This window comes from Ammodytes marinus, assembly GCF_949987685.1.
Source record: "Ammodytes marinus genome assembly, chromosome: 4".
Lineage (NCBI taxonomy): Eukaryota > Metazoa > Chordata > Actinopteri > Uranoscopiformes > Ammodytidae > Ammodytes > Ammodytes marinus.
Window position 1 is genome coordinate 26,904,952 of NC_137233.1, and position 24,472 is coordinate 26,929,423.

At 43.1% G+C, this 24,472-nt stretch overlaps 3 protein-coding genes across 3 annotated transcripts in view; all 3 read left to right on the top strand.

Annotated features, from left to right (window-relative positions):
* LOC307250090 (paxillin-like) overlaps positions 1 to 18,630 on the top strand; it is a 28,624-nt gene extending 9,994 nt beyond the window's left edge. Inside the window, exons 2-11 of the mRNA XM_080027049.1 lie at positions 5,843 to 6,024; positions 6,202 to 6,287; positions 6,661 to 6,797; positions 7,002 to 7,194; positions 7,333 to 7,480; positions 13,432 to 13,590; positions 14,110 to 14,283; positions 15,664 to 15,745; positions 15,868 to 16,016; positions 16,110 to 18,630. Coding sequence (XP_079883175.1) covers positions 5,843 to 6,024; positions 6,202 to 6,287; positions 6,661 to 6,797; positions 7,002 to 7,194; positions 7,333 to 7,480; positions 13,432 to 13,590; positions 14,110 to 14,283; positions 15,664 to 15,745; positions 15,868 to 16,016; positions 16,110 to 16,376 — 1,577 coding nt within the window. The 3' untranslated portion in view covers positions 16,377 to 18,630. The remainder of the gene's footprint in view (positions 1 to 5,842; positions 6,025 to 6,201; positions 6,288 to 6,660; positions 6,798 to 7,001; positions 7,195 to 7,332; positions 7,481 to 13,431; positions 13,591 to 14,109; positions 14,284 to 15,663; positions 15,746 to 15,867; positions 16,017 to 16,109) is intronic.
* On the top strand, positions 9,612 to 11,151 carry LOC307250091 (uncharacterized protein). The gene is made up of 2 exons (XM_080027050.1): positions 9,612 to 9,778; positions 10,785 to 11,151. Exons 1-2 carry the CDS (start codon positions 9,653 to 9,655, stop codon positions 11,148 to 11,150), a joined length of 492 nt encoding a protein of 163 aa, XP_079883176.1. The 5' UTR covers positions 9,612 to 9,652; the 3' UTR covers position 11,151.
* A 2,346-nt stretch (positions 18,631 to 20,976) lies between the features above and the next one.
* On the top strand, positions 20,977 to 23,735 carry rplp0 (ribosomal protein, large, P0). Its single transcript, XM_080025643.1, has 8 exons — positions 20,977 to 21,005; positions 21,310 to 21,418; positions 21,514 to 21,689; positions 21,935 to 22,022; positions 22,555 to 22,701; positions 22,868 to 23,053; positions 23,159 to 23,299; positions 23,505 to 23,735. Exons 2-8 carry the CDS (start codon positions 21,365 to 21,367, stop codon positions 23,658 to 23,660), a joined length of 948 nt encoding a protein of 315 aa, XP_079881769.1. The 5' UTR covers positions 20,977 to 21,005; positions 21,310 to 21,364; the 3' UTR covers positions 23,661 to 23,735.
* Positions 23,736 to 24,472: the final 737 nt, after the last annotated feature.

The following is a 24,472-nucleotide window of genomic DNA, read 5'->3' on the forward strand; positions in this document are numbered from 1 at the left end:
TCTCTCTTTTACAAGGGATTCAGTCGGTTTGCATTACTCAGGTTCTCTATTAGCAGACTTTGTCTTGGCCTGAGTGCGGTATTTCGTTTTTGATTGCATGTGTCCAAACAGGCTTTGCTCTAACTGTATTGAATAGAGTGAATAAGGATTTAGAGTGGGGTAAGAGCTGCTGTGTAAGCAGTCGTATATTTTGATTTGATTCCAAGTGTAGGCTGCCGTGCCATTTCCATTTGATAGTATTTGCAGCAGTCAGTAGCACTTCATTGATCTCAACAGAAGGAAACTCGGAACAGGCTCTTCAAAGTGCATGAGATTCAAGAGTGTTTATTTGTCATATGCAATTACAGCAGCAGTCTTTGGAAATGAAATGATTGGGCCTCAGGCTCCCTTCAACAATGCAATATAAAATAAGAAAAGTGAGGCAGTGCTGTTAATGTAATGGCAAACATGGGTGGTAACGCCCTATGGGTGGTCTGCAATGTCTTATACTGTTGCTTTGATGGGCATGGCCACCCATCATCTACTGTGTGTCTCCCACAGGTCAGGGTCGGGCTAGATGGTATTTATAGTGGACCTAGATGCCTCAGTTTGTCTCTGGTATGTGTAGGCAGCCAAGCTGAGAGGCACAGGTGTGTGCAGTGTTGTTGTTGTTCTGTTGCACCTGTGTTTCTGTGTGTGTGTTTGAGTGTGTTCCGGTGTGATTTAATTTTGCGTGCCTACTGAAGCGCTCCAAATGAATACTGGCACAGGCCTTCTGCTGCCAAACAGAGGAGATAGTAAAAGTGCATGGGCGCCCATTTTGTCCTGAATTCTTTTCTGGTAGAAGCAATGTGAGGGATTCGACCTCAGCTCATGTCACACTGAAAAGCCGGCTCCCTCACATGAGAACATAAAAGGCTGTCACTACATGTCGACACACACTTTCGTAGGCTGTTTCTGCCAGCATTTCTTTTATAAAAGGAGTTATAAAAATAAAGTGTTTTTGTCATCAATATCATTATTAAAACATCAGACATTGACACTCCCTTTTAGCTAAAAGCAAAAAAAAAAAAAATTCCTCGCCGCTGGCATTTTCTATTCTTTCATCTGCCCTGTCTTGCCTTCAGTTCCTCCTCTGCCGTCTTATCACACTATCTTGTTCAAGCTGGTGTACACTTCTTCACATTTCTCTCTCTCTCTCTCTCTCGCTCACTCTCTCCATTCTCTCATATTTGGAAGACGAGCTGTGGCATGTTAGGAATTTCCTATCAGCCAGTGCGCACCTTGCAACACATCAGATATACAGAGGCAAAGAAATGAAAAGAATGAGTGTAGGGAGATGAGGGGCGGAGGTCAGGGCATGCAGGTAAAAAGCTGCTGCACAGACAAAAAAAAATCTACCGTCATTTGTGCCGTTGGTTTTACTTTGGTGTCAGCTCATATCTCGGTAAATACCGCGGCATTTATTATGAACCTCACAGATAAAGCCTGCTCCGTATGCCAACTCCTTCAAAGGGGGAAGAAAAAAAACTCTAGCTCTCACACGCGACTCAACACCACCCCCTGCAGGTTGTTGAAGTGCTGTGTTTTGTTACATTGAATTTGTTTAATAGCTATTCCCTGAAATGAACCGCTACCTAAACAAACCAGATGTGTTGAGTAGTGGACAGCAGTGATTCACTCTGTGCAGTGGTCAGCACTGATAAGGGCTTGGGGTGTGTGTGTGTGTGTGTGTGTGTGTGTGTGTGTGTGTGTGTGTGTGTGTGTGTGTGTGTGTGTGTGTGTGTGTGTGTGTGTGTGTGTGTGTGTGTGTGTGTGTGTGTGTGTGTGTGTGTGTGTGTGTGTGTGTGTGTGTGGGTCAGGCAGGAAGTCCTGTCAGGAATAATGGAGGCTTGCTAACTGTTGACGTCCACAACTTGTTATGATCGACCCAAACGGAGTAAAAATAGTGCTCCAGGATTGTTTTTGTCTCAATTAGATATATATATTTTATATATACGGTAGTTTGCTATCTCTTAATGTTGGACTATGAACGGTTGCAATATAAGAGCTGATCCAACATCCGCCCTTCCCTTTGCTGTTGACATTCTTGAATCTTCAAATGGTTTCCTTTCCAGATTCCTCATTTTGCTGCGTCCCCCTCCCTTCATTTCTAATTTTTTCCGGTCTTTTCTTTTTTCTCCTTCCTTTGCAACCCCAATTTTCCCCAGTCCCCTTTTTATCTCCCTCTCTCTTTCCTGTAATGAGCCCCATGCCGAGCAGCGTTGGTGTAATTAAAATGCACACCATTCATCAGGGAGGAAGGGAGTCTCCTTAATCTGCGTCAACCCACATTCTCGCCTCTGAGGATTTGCCTGCACACACACAAACGCATACGCACACACATCCTAGTTTCTCTCACTATCTCTCTCTCTCTCTTTCGACACTCCCACTGCCATTCCTCATTGTGTGAGACCAGCTGTGCCCTGCCATGTCACATTGAGTGTTGTGGACATGGAAGCAAACGGAATGCTGGCTTTTTTTTTCCATTTGTTCATTAGGCTCTAGTTAATTGAAGAGGCTGGAGCGTGTTACAAATGTGAATGTAGACGATATTTTGTAATGCAGGAATAGATCCTTCACCCTCTCACAACTGCACTGCTTCTCAGGAGCTCTTAAAGTTTAGCATAGCTTTGTTCTTAGCACACATCAAAGTTGTATCCCATATTAAGTCATTCAGGGGCGTCCCCTTCTTGCATGCTTTTCCCAGCAAGTAGATTTCCTCCAAAAACTGAGAATGATTCAGGAGGATCATTTTTAAGATTTATTTTGCTTGGTCTTTCATGAGTTTTATTGTAGTTCCATGTTTGGTCACTGGGGAATTGTGGAAGTCTGTGTGTCACGGTATGTTCCTTTGGCAGAGGAGGCTGACACACCTCTGTGTGTTTGTGTAGCCTGTGGATAGGCCAGAGCATGCCTAAAACACAGTGTTCCGTCAACTAAGGGAGCCCACAAAGCTGAATGTTTTTTATATTTCTTGTTCAGCTTATGTCGTATTAAACTATAGCACTGTAGTTGAAGGAAATGAACTGCTGATTTTCAGTTAACCTTCCTCATTTTGATGCAAGACCTTTTAGACACTAGAGCTAGTGTACAAGTCCACCACAACAGAATATACTTTTCACATAGCTTGGAGGGTGGTGTTTTAGCGTAACTCTATTTGGGAGCAGCAGATTCTTTATAACCAGAGTTAAAGTCAGTTCAGCTGGAGAGCTAAGTTGATTAACATGCTCTTGTGTAAACCATCTGGACTAGCATCTGTTGACTGAGGTCTCCACCAGCTGCAGTAAAACTCTGTTCTGACATACAACAGCAGCAGATATGCACGAGGCCTACTTTTTATTTATGCAGTATTTTAACAGAACTATCTGTGGAAGTCTGGGTCTGTTTTCACTTCTTCCTAGAAGTAAGTCTGGACTTGTCTGAAGCATTTTCTCTTTTTGTTTGCACCTCCTTAATGTGTAAATGTGTAAACCGTAATGAAGATTTTGGAGAAGGACTGTCTCATCTCCGTTTCACCCTGTGTCTTTGTGTTGTGGGGGATGTTACACTTAACAAATCAGCTGCAGCGTGGGAATTGTTTTAAAGAAAAGAAGAAGTCCTAACCTCTACATGACAGGAAAACCTCTTAGATTAAGTTCACAGTCGCGTCCACTTCCCTTTCCACTGTACTTTAGATATGGAAGGGTTGAAAGCACTAATGTGGTGGAAGGTTTGATTTGAAAAACTCTTTGAAATGCGAGTTTTTTTTAATCATATACCATACCTGGTATGAATTGTAAAGATTGAGTGTGGTTTGTCTCCTCTTTACGTCTATGGGTGTGTTGTTGCTACTACCAAGCACAACTCTGGCTGCAGCAGTGTAAACAGCAGGCTGTTGCTGGGTCCATAATGAAGCTCTGTGGAATGTGCTCGGGCTTCCGTGCCCAGAATTGAGTCTATCTGCTGTGAAACCTAGTCACCTGGCATGCTAGCCATGCTAGCCATGTTAATCATGCCAATGCCAAGTTGGGCCAAGTGGATCAGGTATTGACGTGGCTCTGCTTCTGCTATGTCTCCTCTCAGTCTGGGGAACTTGCTGCAGTCACTGAGTTAATTCTGTGTTGATGATGCATCCCTAGGTCCCATGTTCAGGTTCAAATGAACAGATGATACAAATAATCTGAACCTTATTGTCCTCAAAGTCATGGTTAGCCTGAGCAGAGTGTGGGCTGACGGCGTGAAGGAGGGGCTGATGATTATACCTTTATGTACCTTTAGTGATGCCACTCCCTTTGTTGGCCATGCCTCCGTTGATAAGAGCTCCACTTGTTCTCAACTTTCCTCATTTCACAACGGTGTCTGTAGTCCCTTCGTCTGCTGCGACGTGCTCAGCCTGCCAACGTTGAACAGCTTCGTCCTCAAAGATTGTTTTCAGTGGGCCGTCATTTGCGTAAGTAGTATTTCTTGTTCGCGCTGGCATAGCGGGGGGCGGTAATTTTAACCCGTCCTTCTCCTATCTACCCTGACCCTCAGCTCTCCCCCCTCCTCCTGCTCTCTTATGCTGATGGTAGAGTTAAGAAAGGCAGATCCTGCCTGGCAGACAGTGTGTTTGGTTTGCCCTCTTCCGCCTGCTCTTCTTTCTTTGTGTTATCTCCTGTCCGCTTCCCTGGGTGGAATGAGTCTTGTCTTTCTCTAAGGTACGTCTCATCGCAATGTCATTCAGATGTAGTTTTTTCTTTATTTCTTTGCAGTTGTTGATCATAGCAATATTGCATTATTATGTAAAGAAACTTGAAAACCACAGAGTTAAGTGCCGTTGGAATCGCTTTGAGAAGGTTTTACAATGTCTCGGAATAAAATCTGGCTATAGTTGCGCTGTTCATTTGCTCTTTTTAACTTTGATATATTTGATTTTGATTTATTTGGTTTTGCTAGAATTTTACATTAGTTTACATTGACTTCATATTGACAACAGTGCTTTCCAGCTTAAAATATATTGTTCTAATGGATAATATGTCAATATGTATGAATGGTCATTTCGATAGTATACTAATAGTTTGAGATTCTTATTGTTAGAGAAAGTTTGTTTAATGTAGGATTTTCTTTTTTACTGTTGAAATCAAGCAAGAGAAACTAAACACTGCTGTGGTGAGTGGGTGAGCTAAAATAAGCTTGAGTATTGAGTAATACAGTCTGCACTGTTCATTAAATACTCTATAATGCCCTGTCCTTGTACCTACTGGTTAGGACTGCTAAATTAGTAGTTGTTTTCCTGGCTTGTGTCCCTCTAAAAATACAAAACAACCCCTTCATGCGAGAGATAATGGCTGTCAGCATTCAGATGGTAAATACGAGCATATGTGTGACCTGGTCATACATATGCTGACAGCGACTCCAGACAGGTCTGACATGTCATGACTCCAGGCAGACTAGGGTCAATGAGTAACCAAAGGAGTGGCCATGACAGTCTGCATGATTCAACTTTTACAACACAACCTCACCTGATGTCAGGGGCAACATAGGCTTTTGACCCATTGCAAAAGACTATAAATAATCCTTTGTTTTTGGTGTCTGTAGGGCTAATGCAGTTATTTCATCCTAGTAATGCAACAATCCTGTAAATCTATTTTTGTCTCAAACCACACAGCTTTCTGATTTGCAAGATGGTCCATAATAACCTAATACAACAAGAGCTGTTCTATGGATATATCATTAGAAATTGTATGGCAAAATAAATCTCCTGCTGTCTCGCGGTAAATACTGTCCTTCCAACCAGCTCTATCTGAGAATATAATTGGCTCCAGACCTGTGATGATAAAATCTTTATTCTGTCTTTCCACAGATGCATTGTTGGCGGACCTTGAGTCCACAACATCCCACATTGCCAAGCGTCCGGTCTTCCTGTCCGACGACAGCGCCTACTCCATCCCTGTCGGGGGTCAGGTCCAACAAGACGTCTGCTCGCCACCCCAAGTCCCAATCAGTCACTCTGAGCAAACGCTAAACGGACTGGACGAAACAGAGGTAAATGCACAGTGCACACATACATGTTATTGTGTAGGCCTTTGGCAAATTCTTATCAAGTTATTTCATTAAAAACACTCTTTATTTTACTTACAAGAAGAAAAAGGCCAAATGACTTAGCAATTGAGAATGTCTTCTGAAAACTCTATCTAGAGTGACTTCTCCTCCTCTCCTCAGCCCTTCAGCCCAGCTCAGAGAAGTCCCTGGTCTGGAGATAACAGCAGTCCAACCCAACCCATTGGTGAAGAGGACCACGTATACAGGTAGGAGCTGGGATCATGTTAGGAAGCTGGAAGATGGTTTCTGATAATTACTATCATTATTTCACCCTAACCTGTTACTCCAACCGTCGAGAAGCTTCTTAGGAATATACATAATGTTTCTTGGCATCATGGTCGTGAAAACGTCTACTTCATTTTGCTAATTTAATGGGAGCACATTAAAAGCGGGAACATACTTTTTCTATTTGACGCAACTGAAACAAAATGTTTCTACACATCTCCTTTTTGATTGTGACTTGACTTTGATTGTAGTGCCACAAACACACCAAATTAACCCAGTCTCAAAATATTGCATCTTTCTTATTCCTTAGCTCTGTTGATGATGAACATTGGTTCTTCTCTCCACTCTGTACAGTTTCCCTAATAAGCAGAAGAGTAGTGAGTCATCAGCTGCCATGAACTCATCCTTGGGCAGCAACTTGTCTGAACTGGACCGGCTGCTGTTGGAGCTCAACGCTGTCCAGCAAAACACCCCTAACTTCCCCACAGAAGGTGCACAAAGAAATGATTTTGCAATTCATATAAAGCCTTGTTTCTCTTAAATGTTCAGATGTCACTATCTAAGTTTGGAACTTCTGTCTTTGTGGCATTGCCCCTTCTCTCCACTGTATTTTGGTGTTTATAATATAATAAACTATGCACTGTGGATCTGTGAAGGAAATTAATTAAGCATTTTTTTTTCGGGTGGGGATGTAGAAGAAGCTCCCCCATTGCCTGCCAGCAGCACCATCCACCATATCCAGGAGAATGGATTCTCTACTGCAGGCAAAGCTGGTCCACCTGTGATGGAGAAGCCCAAACGCTCCGTGGCGGCTCGTGGAATAGAAGATGTACGACCAAGTGTAGAGAGCCTTCTGGATGAACTTGAAAGTTCTGTCCCCTCACCCATGTAAGAGAACCATTATTTAGTCAACATACAAACAATACCTTTGCATGTTATTGTTTGAATTTGTGCCCAAGAATGTTATATTATCATTTAACATGGAAAGGCCATACATTTACTTTATTGTGTTCTTTTCTTTTCAAGTCCCACACCATTGGTTGTGTCAGAGGAACCGACAGATGGCCAAGACGAAACATCAGCAGAGAAGCAAGCCAGAATGTCTGCCTCCTCTGCCACACGAGAGCTGGATGAGCTTATGGCCTCCCTGTCTGACTTCAAAGTCCAAAGCAATGTGAGTACGCTTCACAAGTGGCTAGATTTTAGCTCGGAGGGGTTTGAACACTTGATGGAAGATGTTTATTTTTGGCTTTCTGCAACTGTCTAGGACTGTGCTGCAGATGTTTAGGAGTTTGCCCTTCTATGAATATAATTGTGTGAACGCATTGTATTGGACTCAATTTATTCAGTGTCGTTTTTCTTAATTTTGTGGTTTTGTAATCGTCAAACGGATTGTAGCTGCTGGAAATGTTCCAGTTTTATGGTTTCCATAGATTTCTCGTCCGTAAAATGTTACACTGTTGAAACAGCATTAAAAAAAGAGCCTGCTGTTTTTACTTAATTGAACTGAGATATAACTAATTTCTTTTTTTTCTTAACCTAATTTTGGACCAGCTTTTATTTGTTCAAACAGAAGATTTTAGAACTGACCAATAATCGGCAAACAGCTCTTTATTCATAATATACTTTAGGTTGCTTGCCATACTTGACCTGAAAAAATATTAGACATTAAGATTTTGTGCATGAATTAACAATTTTGTTGCGAGCTTGTAATCGTAGAAAAGTTGTGGAGCTGACAAAAAATAATCAACATGCTTTATGTTTACAACATGACATAATGCAATTAAATACAATGTCCAATTTAAGCCAATTAACAAATAATAATAATAATAATAATAATAATAATAATAATAATATGTCTGAGGTGCATCAATCAAGACTAAAGCTTGTTAGTTCTATAAACTCAAACGAAGAATGAAAGTATTATTATTCTATGTTCATTTTTGTTGTCTTTTCGGAACCATTACTTGACTCTCTACAAATGAGGGAACTCTGCTCCTACTTGACATTGTGTGTGTGTTACAACTTTCTGTTCTTCCCTTCATTCTCAATGTGTTTTCCCCGCTTTCTTTCTCTTTTCTCTACCACTGTGTATGTCTTGTCTTTAAAAAAAAATGGGACCATTCCATCCCATTACCCTATTCAGTCCGGGTCTCAGTTGTCTGTGAATCAGGAAGCAGTCGAGCCTTCCTTGGTGGCTGGTTCACCCGTTGTCCAAGCAGTAACCCCCACATCTTTAAATCCTAATGTCTGTTCAGTGGAAAGTCCTTTACCTTCTAGTTGCTCGACTCCCTCCTGTACCCCTCTTTCCTTTGACCTCCATATTGATGAAGATGGTTGTTCTCCCCCTACATCTTCAGCTGCTTCCACTGTGGTTATTACATCACCCGAGAGCCTTCAGAACCCCCAGATCAAACAGATAGATGATGTTGAAAGTGCTGATAGTTCTACAAAGCCTCTCGGTCGTACAGAGGTCAGCAGCCCTGAACATATGTCAAACACTAGCGTTTCTGCGAGTGAGGACTCAAGTCCACTTGGAAAGAGCTTAGGTCCAGTTATTGTTGACATTAGTTCAAGTCCGGTACCCACTGCTAGGCGCTTTAGTCCAGTAGTTGTTTCCAGGAGCCCTAGTCCTCTTACTGTGTCTCCAAACCCCAGTCCCATTCTTAGAGCCAAGAGTCCTGGTTCACCTGATCTCAAATGTTCCAGTCTTAGTCGCCCTTACAAGAGTCCAAGCCCCATCCCCAAAAGCTACAGTCCAGTTCCTATACATCATAGCCAAGAGAGAGCAAATACTGCTAGTCCAGTCCCAGTTCCAAGGCTTTCAAGTCCAGTTCCAAACAGTGCAAGTCCTGTTCCAAAATGTGCAAGTCCTGTGTCAGTCCCTCATATCTCTAGTCCGCCAAGTGTACTGAAGAGTTCTAGTCCTGAAACATTGTTTAAGAGTGCTTACCCAAGGCATTCTAGTCCAGTAACAGTTCCAAAGAGTGAAACTGCAGTTCCTAGGAGTCCTGCTTCAGTCATCAGAAAAACATACACACTTCAAGGCACCAGTAGTCCCCGAGCTTCACCAGTTCCCCCTGGCGTTGCGTCATCTAATAGATCTAATAGCCCGTCTTCCAGTCACACAGAAAAGCAGGGAGGTGAAATACAGGGTTTAACATGGCCGTGCCGCGGGCCTCTTTTTGACGAAGCTTTAGACAAACTCTTAGCCCCCGACTCCACCCAACCGATTGAGAACGAGCCCCCAGCCTCCGTTATGTCTGGATATGAAGCCTACAGATCTTGGGAGGAGGAAGACGGAATATACCGTACTCTTAGCAGCCGGGAGGGAACCCTGACGCCCATGACTGAGTACAGCTGGATGGATGAGTGTACCACCCCCTCCTCCTGCCCCGGGACACCAGATCCAGCGCTGGACCTGCCCACACAGCAGCCCTCTGCTGTCGAGCGGCTCTCTGCTTCTGGCCAAGTAGGACACTCAATTTGAGCCTCCCAAAATAAGCTACTGGTATAAAGCTAATGAGGCTAATACCGCATGTGGTCATTTGTATTATTTAGCCACATGACCCAATATATTAATGATCCCTGACAATAATGGCCAAACTGCTGTCAGATAATTTTTTTACTAGTTGCTGAAATTAGCTTATTTTGGGAGAACAGCATCTAGAAAATACTCAAGGAGCTGTGCAAAAGTACAAAAAAACACGACGTGTATTGATGAAGAGAAATTCCTCCATCTGTGTGGAATGATGCATGTGGTGGCATTGCATAGAAATTGCAAAATGACTTGAGGGAGAAATCTCTCTCTGTACTATAGACTCTTTGTGGCTGATGTTGCAAGCTTTGATGAAAGGATGTTTCTGCACGCCCCTACTTGCTTCACTCAACATTGCTGTGTTAGTCAGAGGACCTGGCCCTGTCAATATTTACACAACCAATTGATGATGCAAATAAATGTGTTTTTAATCACTGATGGTGTCGGTATCAAAACAGCCGGGCGGATAGTGTTCATTTTTGCTTATGCATATCTGAACTAAGAATGTGCTCCTTCAATTAAAAGTGTACAGGAAATGTGCTATGTGGCTCTTTGGCATGCTTTGGTCCATGCAGATGAAGTTGCTAGCATTTTGTGATAGACTTGTGTTGTCTTGACTTCAGCTATGCAGCATGCCATGCCACAGATACCTGAGTAGTTTGAAGTACGCTGAACAGTAGAGAATGAATTTGAATGGAATGGTGGATTGCTGTGATTAGCTTCTGCAGGCAAATTTGATTGGACACACGAGTTCCTGACCAAACCTCCAGAACCCATTTGACAAAAATTTAATCTGGAGCTAGTGCTTGAGCATTTTTGCGACTTGAATGAGGCCTCCTGTGCTGGGCCTTTCCTGCTTGTGTTTGTTATACAACATGGACTTTGTGGTGAATGGCCCAACCCCAGCTTCCCACACCTCCTCATATCATCTACTCTCCAGCTCAAGTCGGTTATCCGCCGCACCAAAGAGACCACCAATGTGCATCCGATGTTCAAGGATGGAGTGTCGCGGCGTAAAATGGGGCCGGTTGTGAAAAAGAATAACTCACAAGACCGACTCATTGAGGAGCTACAGGGGAAACTAGGAATTGGGCGAATGGAGCGCAGGCGTAAACAACAGACCGATGATTGGCTGACCGAGGGAGTCATCGTCATGTCCAACCCACAGCGAACACGGGAAGAAGGGGCCAAACCATCCGTGGATAAGGTAGACACTGGAGGCCCACAGCAGGAGTCAGTGCTATGCTGGGACCATGTTAAACCAAGAGGTGTCCCAATGATGGTTTGGCATATGGTCAAGAAATGATGTAGCAATTACTCAATGTATATCATTTTGCATCACTTTGTCATAAAAATTGTAGTGGTCCTTGACAGTCACTTTAAACGGTTCAGTTTTTGGGGCCAATTTTAATTCTAATAGTATTTCTTTTTTCTCAATACTGACCCTCGCTTTTCTGTTATCTGTTTGCTCTACTCTCTTTGCTGTTCTCTCTTTTCCATCTTTTCCCCCAGATCTCCATCCCTCCAGAATCACCTGTCCCTCAGAGAAAAGTCATCCCCCCTCCTCAATCTCCCTCAGCACCCAAAAAACCAGCCCCAGTCAAGCAAACTCCTCCACCACTACCTCCTCCCCCCCCAACCCCTCCCCCTCCGCAAGAACCTACCCTTCCTCCTAGGGAACCCACACCCCCTCCCAGGGAGCCTACCCCTCCACCTCCCAGGGAGCCTACCCCTCCACCTCCCAGGGAGCCTACCCCTCCACCCCCCAGGGAGCCTACCCCTCCACCCCCCAGGGAACCTACCCCTCCTCCCAGGGAGCCCACGCCCCCTCCATCACCTAGCCCCCCTCCCAAGCCCATCACTCCACCGCCGCCTCCAAAGGTCTTTGTATCAGTGGGTTGTCAGACCGAGTACGACCCCATCTTCCCACCAATGATTGAGGCATGAATCACCTTTCTCCATCTTTCTTTTTCTCTGATCTCATAATATCTCACCTTTCTATCAGCCACTTTCTTTGAGTTGACATTACTTGAGGGCATTTACGGCATATGTGGTTCAAATCCGAGCTCTATAATTTGTCTGGTCATTGGCTCTGTTTTTCCACCCATGGGGTCCATTAGATTTCCACCAGGTAGCCTCTCTTAAAGCTATAGTGCCTAACTTCTGTCGCCCCTATGAGGAATATTATAACAACACTGTAGGCGTGAGGTAAGCCTTTGGTGATCGCGCATGGATTTGATTCCTTCTGCGTTTTTTTCTTAGCAGTAGCATCGACAACTGAAACATTTTATGGATGCTTTTTGAGCTCCTGCACCAGTGTCAGGGGGTGACACCCTTTTGTAAACGCTGCTATACCGAGAAATACAGAGAGAGTTTTGTGGAGCTGATATTGAACTTTGTGTCAACTCATTTGGCAATGGCTTGAAAGTAACAGACGTTCATATGTATGAAAAAGTTACACACTATAGCTTTAAACTGTGTCTGAAATACAGTAAGTCCACTTTATGGGGTGTGCTGACATTCAAGCTAGAGAGACTCAGCCTCTTTTCTAATTCTGACGGCGCCAAGGGCTATCTGTTCAGATTGGATTGGAGAGTTTAACAGTACAGAGCAGAGCAGTGTAACCCGCCCACCATGTTCCCGTTCCACTAACTGTCCTGCCATGCACAGGAATGGTAGGCTTGCGGTGCAACTGAAACCTAATCTGCCACATGACAGCACAGTTACCACCATAATTTTAGCACTCCCCACTGGACTTCCCTCAACAGGTCCAACTAGGTTAGATACCAGTGTGATGAAGTTTAATGCCTTGTACCATCACCTATTTTAGAATTGTCAGTGTCTTTGTTTAAGTAGTTTTGGTGAAAACTTGTAGAGTAGTAGATTGTTGAGTACTAGAGTAGGCCTATAGTTGCATACCCGATTTTATTCGGTCAAAGGTGAGCTTGGTCATTTGTGTGTGTGTGTGTGAGGAGCGTGTGAAAGAATATATGGAGCAGAGACGCTATTTTTTCTCTCAGAGGAATGTAAAAGTCATAAAGCTCCAATAACCACACCACCTGAGAAGGTCTGTGTTTGCTTACATTACAGTAGCCAGACACATGCACATTCACATGCACGATATCGCTATTAAAGAGTCATCAATCATCAAAGCCTGCAGTCATGGATTAGGGTTGATGAGATCATGTTTTGTCCTGGTTAATACAACCATGGCCTGTCTTGGTATTTTACTTTGCTATTGTCTCTATTAAAGTGCAGGCGTAAACAATTAAACACAAGCACTTTAGGGAGAGACTGACAATGATGAACAAATTACAAAGACAGCTTCATGAATGAATCACAGTATATCGGCTTTTACAAAACGGTGTATTCTGTTAAACAACAACAAGAAAAGGTAAGTCCATATAATGATAACAAACTATTCCCCAACCACAGTTCTGATTCAAGACCGCTGACTCAATGTCATGAGCATCCACATACAAGTATAAACTGCAATGCTATTACTTGGTAGCGTTATACGTGTTTGTGTTATTTACCTGTCATGTCATACATCTGAATGGTCCACTTTGGTCTTCCATCACCGTCAGATCCAGTCCCAAGGAAAGACCTCTCCCACCGGTCCCCCCAAACCAGCCAACAAGCTGGACAACATGCTGGGAAGCCTGCAGTCTGACCTCAACAGACTCGGAGTCCAGACAGTGGCCAAAGGTGTCTGTGGAGCCTGCAAGAAACCCATTGTTGGACAGGTGATGATCACACTGAATCGCACACATACGAGTCTCGGTAGCACGCATTCAAACAAGACTTCAGTTGGTGCATATGAACTTCTAGGTGCACATGCGCATGTATACTCACTGGAGCGTTTATAGGCACACAGATTAGAAGTTTCATCATAGCTTTTGTTTTTGGTGAGAAATGTGGTGAAAAGATAAGTCGATCTATGAGAAATTAGGCTTTTGTTTAATGAGCAACAAGTACATTGAGCAATATAAAACTTGAAGCTTGTGTTCTGTTTTATTATATGTACCTACTACCTACTCATTAGAGTGTGAATCATGATCCAACTGAAATGAACTGGGACTATATTGTGTGTAAAGTTTTCATTTTCTTAAACATTGAGCTATATGATCTACTGCGAGCTGCTGTTGGACATATTCCCTTTGCTTTTTTGCATGCAAGGCTGCTGCAGTGATTCTTCTCTGCTGAGCCAGGTCTTTCCCTCAGAAGCTCATTTTAATGTAATGCACCGTGTCGCTCCACGCCAGGTGGTGACCGCCATGGGAAGAACGTGGCACCCCGAGCACTTTGTGTGCACACACTGCCAGGACGAGATAGGCTCCAGGAACTTCTTTGAGCGGGAGGGACAGCCTTACTGTGAGAAGGACTACCACAGCCTGTTCTCCCCACGATGCCACTACTGTAACGGGCCCATACTGGATGTTAGTATGCGTACAGTCTCACACACACACACACACACACACACACACACACACACACACACACACACACACACACACACACACACACACACACACACACACACACACACACACACACACACACTAGCATGTAGATCATGGATGGGTGGATAATGATATTTATTTATTCATAACTTAATGGATTAAAGCCTCACTGGAAAAATCACTACATGTCGAAAATTGTCTATAGTTATTTCTCACGGAGACAGTGACGGTTGATTGGACACACACACACACACACACACACACACACACACACACACACACACACACACACACACACACACACAACTAGAGGCAGTTGAAGTGAACTAACTGATATTTCCATTTCACCATTTCACTGCAAGCTACTCTCCTCTTTCACTCGGCAGCTCTTGGTCTTATCCTCATAATGACACACTCCTGTCGGGGGTTTTCGGCCTTTGCTCATACGGACGCATGCACACACACACACACACACACACACACACACACACACACACACACACACACACACACACACACCAACAGTGCCAGAGGTACTGACTGTACATTAACCATGGGAAAGGCCAAACTGAATCACTGCAAGGATTTCATGATTCACTACTTCATCTTTTTCTTGTCAGTCTGACCTTAGAAAGTCATTTCAAACTTCCAGTGGGTTACAGTCTAACCTTGGTTTGGGGGTCTTACCAGTGGCACAAGTAGGATTATATCCTGTAGAGGTCACCACAATTAGAATTTCTAAAATATGTTAGTCATAAATTGATATTTAATGCTGGACTGCACATGCATATATTTCATTGATTTAAACATCCGATTTGATTGTGAATTGCTCAAAATATTTATGATTTTGAAGCTGTTGTTCGATTTACTTGTTATATTTTCATTTTTATCAAAGCTCTGCATGTATTGATACCGATGACAAATGTAATGCTCCATATTTCTTCTGTCTCAAAAAAATGTTCTTGCAAAATTGCACACCCTAGTGGCAAAAGCCAAAATCCCTTGTGTTCTCACACATAAAGGGGTTTGTTTACAGAGGTTTACCATAAGTTATATCATTGCCACATTGTAGAAACTTAGCAGCTGTGGGTGTTTTCAAATCTTTTGTTACACGGCAGTTTGAGTGTTCTTCTGAGAAATGCTATGAGGCCCCGAAAGAATGAGCTAACAGCCGTAGCATTCCAGCACCTCCCAAACTGGCTCTGTGGACTTAGCCTGCCCTCTCCTGGCCTCTGACTTCCTCGTGTGTTAGTTTCTCCCCAACATAAACAGCCCCTGTTTTCCTCGATTATTTATAGGTCACACATTTTGGCTGAAATTGCATGACTGACCATTTGCTTCTTCTTTGTCTCACAGAAAGTAGTGACTGCTTTGGACAAGACTTGGCATCCAGAGCACTTCTTCTGTGCCCAGTGCGGAGCCTTTTTCGGACCAGAAGGTACCAACTGCTCATCAATTATTAACACAACACCTGGCTTGTGTAGAAAAAGAGCCATGTTGAATTTTCACTCTAAAAAGGAAGCACTTAGAGTGAGTCACTGTGTCTCTGCTGTCCTCTAGGTTTCCATGAGAAGGATGGGAAGGCGTTCTGCAGAAAGGACTACTTTGACACTTTTGCCCCTAAATGTGGTGGCTGTGCCCGTGCCATCCTGGAGAACTACATCTCTGCTCTCAACTCACTCTGGCACCCTGAATGCTTCGTCTGCAGGGTGAGCTGCTGGGCATTTCTGTAACACACCTGGCCACTTTGGGTCAACCTGTTGTCATAGATTCTACCTCTTCTCTTCTGATTCTTTCCCTAGGAGTGCTTCACGCCATTCATAAACGGCAGCTTCTTTGACCACGATGGCCAGCCGTACTGTGAGTCGCACTACCACGAGCGGCGTGGCTCTCTGTGCTCCGGCTGCCAGAAACCCATTACCGGCCGCTGCATTACAGCCATGGCCAAGAAGTTCCACCCGGAGCACTTTGTGTGTGCTTTCTGCCTAAAGCAGCTCAACAAGGGCACCTTCAAGGAGCAGAACGACAAGCCCTACTGCCAGGGTTGCTTCGTTAAACTCTTCAGTTAGACTGTGTGCATTTGTGTTTCAATGTGGGTGCACGCACGTCTACACCTTTATTTACATGTCTGAATGCACGTGTGGATGCGTGTGCACTCGCATGTCTAGCATGTATTCAGTGCAGTGGTTAATTGGGACTGAGGGTGGTGATGCGCTGGAGAATCAAAGCATAAGAAATGTCTCTGACCATTGACACTGAATGGGACTCCCCAGGCTGTCCAACCTCTCAGGCTTGGCATTTCACACTTTTGCTAAAGACATTTCTAACAGAGCCCAAAGAGATTTTCATTTAGCGTTTTATCCTTGTGTGCAGCGAAGAAAATATGTTTAATTTTTCCTTGTGCGTTTACACATATAAGCATATGAGGCTTGAATTAAGACTTCCTCAGAGCCCTGATTTGTAAATGATTTTACTCCTCCATTGCAGGGCAAGACCTTGCGCCACTTGGTGGTTGTATGCATGGACCATGGAGAGTGGATTTTAAAATGTTGTTGAATAACCCGTGCTTGGCTATTTAGAGTCAGAATAATCTAAGCAAAATATGTATTTTTCTAGCTTTGGAAACTATTGAGGTGCCATGAAAACCCTTCATACATGCAGACACACACTGAACTTCTTCCTTCGTTTTCACTTCTGTAAAATACCTTTTTAAACTCTTTCACACTCCAACCCCAGATCTCTTGACGAGACCATCTTTAGGTGCATTTTAAAGGTGTCGACAAGATATTAGCTAATCCTTATTTTTCTACGATTTTACTATGGAAATGATCAGTTTCAGAATATATACCTTCACATTTGTGCTCTTGTAACTTCATCACTTCCCAGAGGAAGTGAAATCAAAAATAAGAAAGTCACCATATTATACTTTCTTCCCTTGTAGCAGCTTGGAACTTTTAGTTTTGACTTTCCTACTGCAAAAAGTGTGTTGTGTCTTTTATTGTAAAAATGCTCAAATGAAACATAATGATTGTGATTCATTAAGACAAAAAGTAGGTCAATAAGAAAAGAATATGTACTATGGCAATTAATGTTGAACTTCTGGTGCAATTTAAAATGAGCCAAAAAAAAAAGAATTGGCTTGTCTTTACTCCAGTTTAAAGGTGGATATTTTACTGCTGTATGTACCCACACAATAAATCCAGAACATTTCAATTCACAATAAATGATGCTTCAGTTCAACATTTTTTCCATATTTTACTATTGCTACTGTTGTGAATTTAGCACTGTATTTAATCTATTAATAAGGCTGGTTCAAATTTAAAAAAAAAAAAGGGTTGTGCATTTCAGAGTAGAAGCATGCTTTCTTTTATGTGGAGTTCTATCAGCACTTGCTGCCAGTCGCTGTTACAATCAGAATTTAAATTTATATACCTGTAATATGCTCGACTTTGTGACAGAACTGCGTTTTGTCGCTGTTTTTGATGAAAATATATATATTTTTGAGCCATTTGGGCTCACCCTGATATGTGAAGAGCTGGCTCTATAGGCATGCAAGCTGACCATAGTTAACCCTGTTCTCACACAAACAACACGTACCAGCCTGGATCACAGTATTTTTCTTATTATTATACTGTCTGAGTTGACATCAGTGCTTGATTCACTGATGGAAGCTGGATGTTAGTGTTAGCTGGTCAGGAATCAGAATACGAAACAGAGCCAGGGCAGAGCCTTTAGCAAAATCTATGTAACATTTGCAGCCACATATTTTAATGTTATCATTTTTTTCCAACAATTTTGCTCCTTTAATTGTGTGCAAGGAGTGAATACACAGTATCCACATTCAGGTAGTTTTTTTTTCCTTTGTAATATTTGCTCTTGTGCCAAATGTGTCAATGCAATAAGGTCTTACACACTGTGGAGTTCCTGATAGGCCTCACCTTGATGTGGTGCATCTTAACTCCGAACACCCGAACGTTTACACTGTATTAGGCAAGCCAAGGAGAAAGCGTCCAATTGAGTCGTTCAGCAGACTGTATAGTCTACACTTGTAGCTGGTTACATGTAACAGCTGGGGTAATTAACAGGAATTGTGAGTTAATTTGGCCCCATGTATATTCATCTGCTTACAGTTATTTCGCCTTATAGCTTTTGCTTCTGTCAAAGAATTCATGAAAAGAAATCAAAGCCTTTTACTGTTTTATGAGAGTAAGTGAACACTGCTTTGTAAGACATCCATGTGTTATTTTACCATGTTGAGTTTTCTCATGGCTTTCTGTGGGTGAAACCTGTCCTGATCATAATAACTGCTGCAAATAAAACAAGTACTTTATTTCTGGCATTGTTTAGTGATTTTGTGGTTTCTCTTTTCACCTAAAACCTTTTCTATGTCTGGTGTTTTCATACTAGATCTAGAGAACTAGATTTTCACTAAATATTCAAAAAACACACTGAGTGGAAATAATCAGCTCATCTTTTTTGTGTGAAAATTAACAGATGATACCTTGACCTGAATGTGATGCATACAAAGAAATAATAGCCCACCATGAACAAAACAAGTATAATACAAAAAAAGCCTAAACATTAAATTGTGCTTGACATTTGAAATAGAGAGCTTTGTACATTGATGTTGGTTCCCATCCTTTTGTCACAAATCCCCATGAATTAAAGGGATGCTTATTTATTCCAGTGATTCACAAGAAAAAAATATCAGAGAAAAGATATATAAATATAATTTTGTTTTTCAGAAACATGATCTTTCTGCTGAAATATCTTGTGGCCGCTTACATTTATTTTGTACTGACTAGTGACCCCCTTGTTGAAAGTCACAGAGTATGGCAAAGCACTACGGCTGGCTAATCAGGCTGACAATAAAATAAACAATAGGATAAAAACCTGTGGGGTTATTTTGAGGTAATTGCATGTTCAAACGGGTTTTGTAAAAATCAAAACCCCAAACATTAACTTTATTTCATTAATTTCATTCTAATTCAATACACCTGACGAACACAAGGACAAGAGAACACATCTCTCCGGCGAGGAGACCTTGTGACCTGCAGTCTGTAATTTGTGAGAGCCAGGAGCTTGCCGGTGAGCTCAGAGAGGCTTGGGTGGTGATCCAGAACCTCCAAGTACTTCAGGTCCTTCAGCTGGTGGAGTCTTAAGAAATCTTTCTCCGGTACGTGTTCATGGCGGAGTCTGAGACTTTGGAGTTTTGGAAAAAGCTTCGGAATTTGAGCGGTGTCAGCTCCCAAATGTGAAGGCCAGGCTTCTATGTGAAGGTGCAGGAGATGTGGCACCTGCACTGCTACGGCTGCCATGTCCTCTGAAGATAACCCTGCAACACACAGTGTCAGACGGGTCACTGTGTCTGGAATGGAGGTCACATACGTCTTCACTGGCGGGCCCTTCACAATGACCAGGGTTGACAGTTGAGAGAGGTCACTAAGCCATCGTCTCAGGTGACTCCCAGGTGACGACCATCTTTCTGACATCTCCTGGTGTGAGTGTTTGTAGAAGACAGCAAGACTCTTCAGGCCCGGCATCAGCCTCATTGCATCTTTGGGTAATGAATGCTCCACACAGCTGACAAGCTCCAAACTGGTCAAGGATGAGCAGTGTGCTCCTACTAAGGGACCTGGGTTGGGTCTGGGCGTACTGTAAAGGTCGCACAGTAAATGCATAGTGGACAAGGAGAGGTGCTTCAGGCTAGGCAGGCTAGAAAGTATGGAATGAACCATCCAAATAGTTTCTTCGAAGATCCCCGTCTGATGGCAGACCAGAGACGTGAGGTTAGTAAACTGCGAGAGGACAGTACTAAAGCTGCCCATTGTTGTGGTGGGGAGTGCTACATCACACATGCTCAGGTGGGTCAGCTTCTGGGGGTGACAAACGGTGGGGGCACCCAGCAAAAGAGGAGTGAGGCTGCTTCTGAAAGCCAAACGCTTCAAATGTGCCAAGTCCTTTAGGCAGTCGAGGCTGACCTGAGAGGTTCGATCCATTACCAGTGTGGTGAGAGCAGGGAGGGACAGGGCAAGCTGGTTCCAGTCCTTTGGTTTGCTTCTCCTCACCACCACACTGGTGACCTTTCTTCTACGAAGAGTGGACCAGAACTGACTGTTGTAAGAACGATTTTGAAACCCCAAAACTACAGACCAGTCTTTCCAAAGGGATCCGTGGTCGATGATTTTTCTGAAGTACTTGCAGGATGTCCGCGCGTTGAACTTGTCTGACGTTGAGAGATAACCAAAAACGTGATGCCAGACTTCTGCCGGAAGCAGTAGAGCCAGCTGTGCCATAATTTGTTTCTTCTATTGTCGGATATGTTAGTTAGCATTACATTAGCGAGTTTCCGTTAGCACGAGCACTGTTTTCAACAGGCAGGACGTCACACTCGGTCACACTCGTCATGTTGCTCACAGAGAGTTGGGTTGCTCATAGTCGACCTGGAATCCATTTGCTAAAGCGTTTTACTTCTTTATAGGTCCACGCGTTTACTTCAGGAGTGTCCTTATCGGTCCTTAAGAGCGACCATATCAATGATGAGCGTCGGGGTGGCAACATACGTGATTGACACAGCAACGTTCCAATAGTTGCGTAGCTGACGCCAGTAACTGCAATGTGATTGGTCAATATTTGTTATATATAGTCCTTTCCGCTCCTCCTCTTCCTCTTTCTTTCACGCGACCCTCTTGTGAAAAGTAAGAATAGCCCTTCCGCTTTCAGAAAAAGCAAAAACTACTATCTATTAAAGTATTACTTATTGGGGTTTGGAGTTATTTGGATAAATAAAACTAAAGCGCTTAAAGATATGTTATGTGTCCTGCTAAAGTGCGGAGATTTGACTTGACCTATCCCGCGCGGCCTACTAAACTTCCTGCTAGCTTGCTATTTAGCCTGCTAACATTAGCCGCCGGCCACATTTCGCGCTTTAATATGAGCAATGGCAGTCTTGTGATGTGTTTCTGAATTACACCTGTTAACGCTTTGATTCTTTTGCTGTAGGTACATCCTTGTCTTTAAACCAGCTGTTTAAGCGATCCTTAGAAGCACTGCAAAGATGCCTAGGGAAGACAGGGCCACGTGGAAGTCCAACTATTTTATGAAAATCATCGTGAGTAAGTTTATATTGGCTTTTTTTTTATACTGACTTATACATATGTAGGTAATTTGACTAGTCTATTAATGTACTTTGCTTTCCATTTGTAGCAACTCCTGGATGACTTTCCCAAATGCTTCATCGTGGGCGCAGACAATGTCGGCTCCAAGCAGATGCAGACCATCCGTCTGTCTCTGCGGGGCAAAGCTGTGGTGCTGATGGGCAAAAACACCATGATGCGTAAGGCCATCCGTGGTCACCTGGAGAACAATGCAGCCCTTGAGAAGTGAGTGCACCCTGAGTTGGCTATCCTTAACTGTCTTTTTATTTAGCAGGATAAGTTACAATGCAGCTTGTTTGGTACTGCTTTGTCGTTCCCCCTGCAAACATTAACCTGTTTCCTCGCTATACCTGACTGTCAAAATCCCCTGACTGCCAGGCACGAAAGGTTTCAGACATTTGACAACTTGTCCTCTTTGTTTACATGTCGACTAGTTAAAATATCTAACGATAATTCCTGTCTTTCAACAGGCTCCTGCCCCACATCAAAGGAAATGTGGGCTTTGTCTTCACCAAGGAGGATCTGGCTGAGGTCAGGGATCTGCTGCTGGCCAACAAGGTAAAAGTCAAGAGATATCTCACTAGTGGTTCAAATGACACCTACAGAAACGAGCAGCTAGTGTTGTAGCTATACATACATTATAGCAGGTGTACATTCTTGCCACTGAAGTATTGACTCATTCTACACCTTAAAAATACATTCGGTTTCGCAAACTTTTAAGACCTGTATTTAAATGCAAGATATAACCCTTAAAAATATATAATTTGGTTTTGTATAGACTTAAAAGACATTGTTTCTGTAAAGTGTATACGTCAATGTTGCGTAACTGAGAAGGGAACTGCCCTTCTCATGTGCAGGATAAGTTACAATGCAGCTTGTGTGGTACTGCTTTGTCGTTCCCCCTGCAAACACTTAACTGTTTCCTCGCTATACCTGTCAGTCACACCCCCTGACTGCCAGGCACGAAAGGTTTCAGACACTGTCAAAACTTATGTTGAACCTTGGACAACAATGTAAAACCTGCCTTTTGCACTTGTATTCAGCCTAAGTGAAGTAGCATACTAAAGTGATAAACTCTTCTATATTCCAGGTGCCTGCAGCTGCCCGCGCTGGAGCCATCGCCCCTTGTGAGGTGACTGTGCCCGCCCAGAACACTGGTTTGGGCCCTGAGAAGACCTCTTTCTTCCAGGCTCTGGGTATCACCACCAAGATTTCCAGGGGAACCATTGAAATCTTGGTAAGTTTTACAACAGTTGCACTGTAGTTGGAATTTCACTGTCTGCTTGATGCATCGAGCAATCATGTTGGATATGATTTTATCTACCAGACCTTGAAAAAAACACCAATAAAAATGGGTGTAATTGAAATGTCAACAGTAACTAATCTGCAATTTCTTTCCCCAGAGTGATGTCAAGCTGATCAAGACCAATGACAAGGTTGGTGCCAGTGAGGCTGCGCTGCTCAACATGTTGAACATCTCCCCCTTCTCCTTCGGACTCAACATCCAGCAGGTGTATGACAATGGCAGTGTGTACGCTCCAGAGGTGCTTGACATCACTGAGGCTGCTCTGCACGCCAGATTCCTGGAGGTGAGATGCAGTGCTTGTATTAACTAAGATCACTTGCACATTCATGTGTATAAAATATCTGTAGCTGCAAACTGCTTCATGATATAACATTTTTGATTTATTTAGGGAGTGAGGAACATCGCTAGTGTGTGTCTGGAGATCGGCTACCCCACTTTGGCTTCAATCCCCCACTCGATCGTCAATGGCTACAAGAGAGTCCTGGCTGTCGCTGTGGAGACAGATGTCTCCTTTGCCCTGGCAGATAAGGTATGCACATCAAACGAGTAACCTGCAGCATATGTGTTGGGAGTAGTCCCTGATTGTTTATAGCCCTGGAAAGAGCACCGGGTTTTTAATCCATCCTAGAATGCTTTAATCAGACGCTGTCCTCAGATTTGGTTACATATGACCAGGAAAGTACTTGGTCTAACTGTTAAACTAACGCAGTACCTCTTCCCCCCCCCCCCCTCAGGTCAAGGCCTTCCTGGCTGACCCAACTGCTTTTGCTGTGGCAGCACCTGTAGCAGCAGCAGCTGCGACTGCTGCAGCTCCTGCTGCTAAGGAAGAGGCTAAGGAGGAGTCTGCTGAGGAATCGGATGACGACATGGGCTTCGGTCTGTTTGACTAAGACAAATACAGCAAACGGAACCAAATAAGAGTCAAATAAGACCATGATTCAATAAAAAAAAACTTAAACTCTTAACTTCTTTGTGGATTGTGTGCAGTTGACTTTCTAGGTTGGTAAATCTACAGTTGTGTGCTGTGACAAATGTATTGGGTAGGGACTAAAGGGGCATAACTTCAGACTTGATTTGTACCAGATTTTCAGTTGAAATGTTCAAATACTGGATTTTTAGCTGGCTGAGTTACCATGTACCAGAAGTGAAATTTGGTGAACCATCAGTCTTTTGGAAATTGGTATTGCCAAAAAGACCAACTTTTTTTGGGAAAGTATCAAAAATAAAATGGTTAATGTACCTAAATGAGAACTTTAATGTTTGAAAGGCCTATTATACAGTAATGTAGTGGCAAATTAAATGGTCGGTTCTCAAGGTATTTAACATTGATGTAGAAGGGGTGGTATTAACACCATTTCTAACAGGCCAAACCCAAATCAAGTGTCTCCTTCATATCAATATTTAGAATGTTCTGCATGTCCCTTGTTTTACACGTTAGAAATGCATTTCAATTAATGCAAACGAATTTAAAATGTATCAAAATGTTTGAATCTCACTATGAATCACATGTAGTTCCATATTTTGGTGAGTGCACCTGTCACAGGAAAGTAGTCAGCGATTCTGGAGAATGCCTGTTGACAACTTTCAGTCGAGACCTGAATCTCACCATGATACGCTTCTTGTCCTGTGACTAAACAAATCTCGTGTTGAACACAACTAATGCTCTGTAAACAACTGGGGTCAACAAGCCCGTTTAGAGACT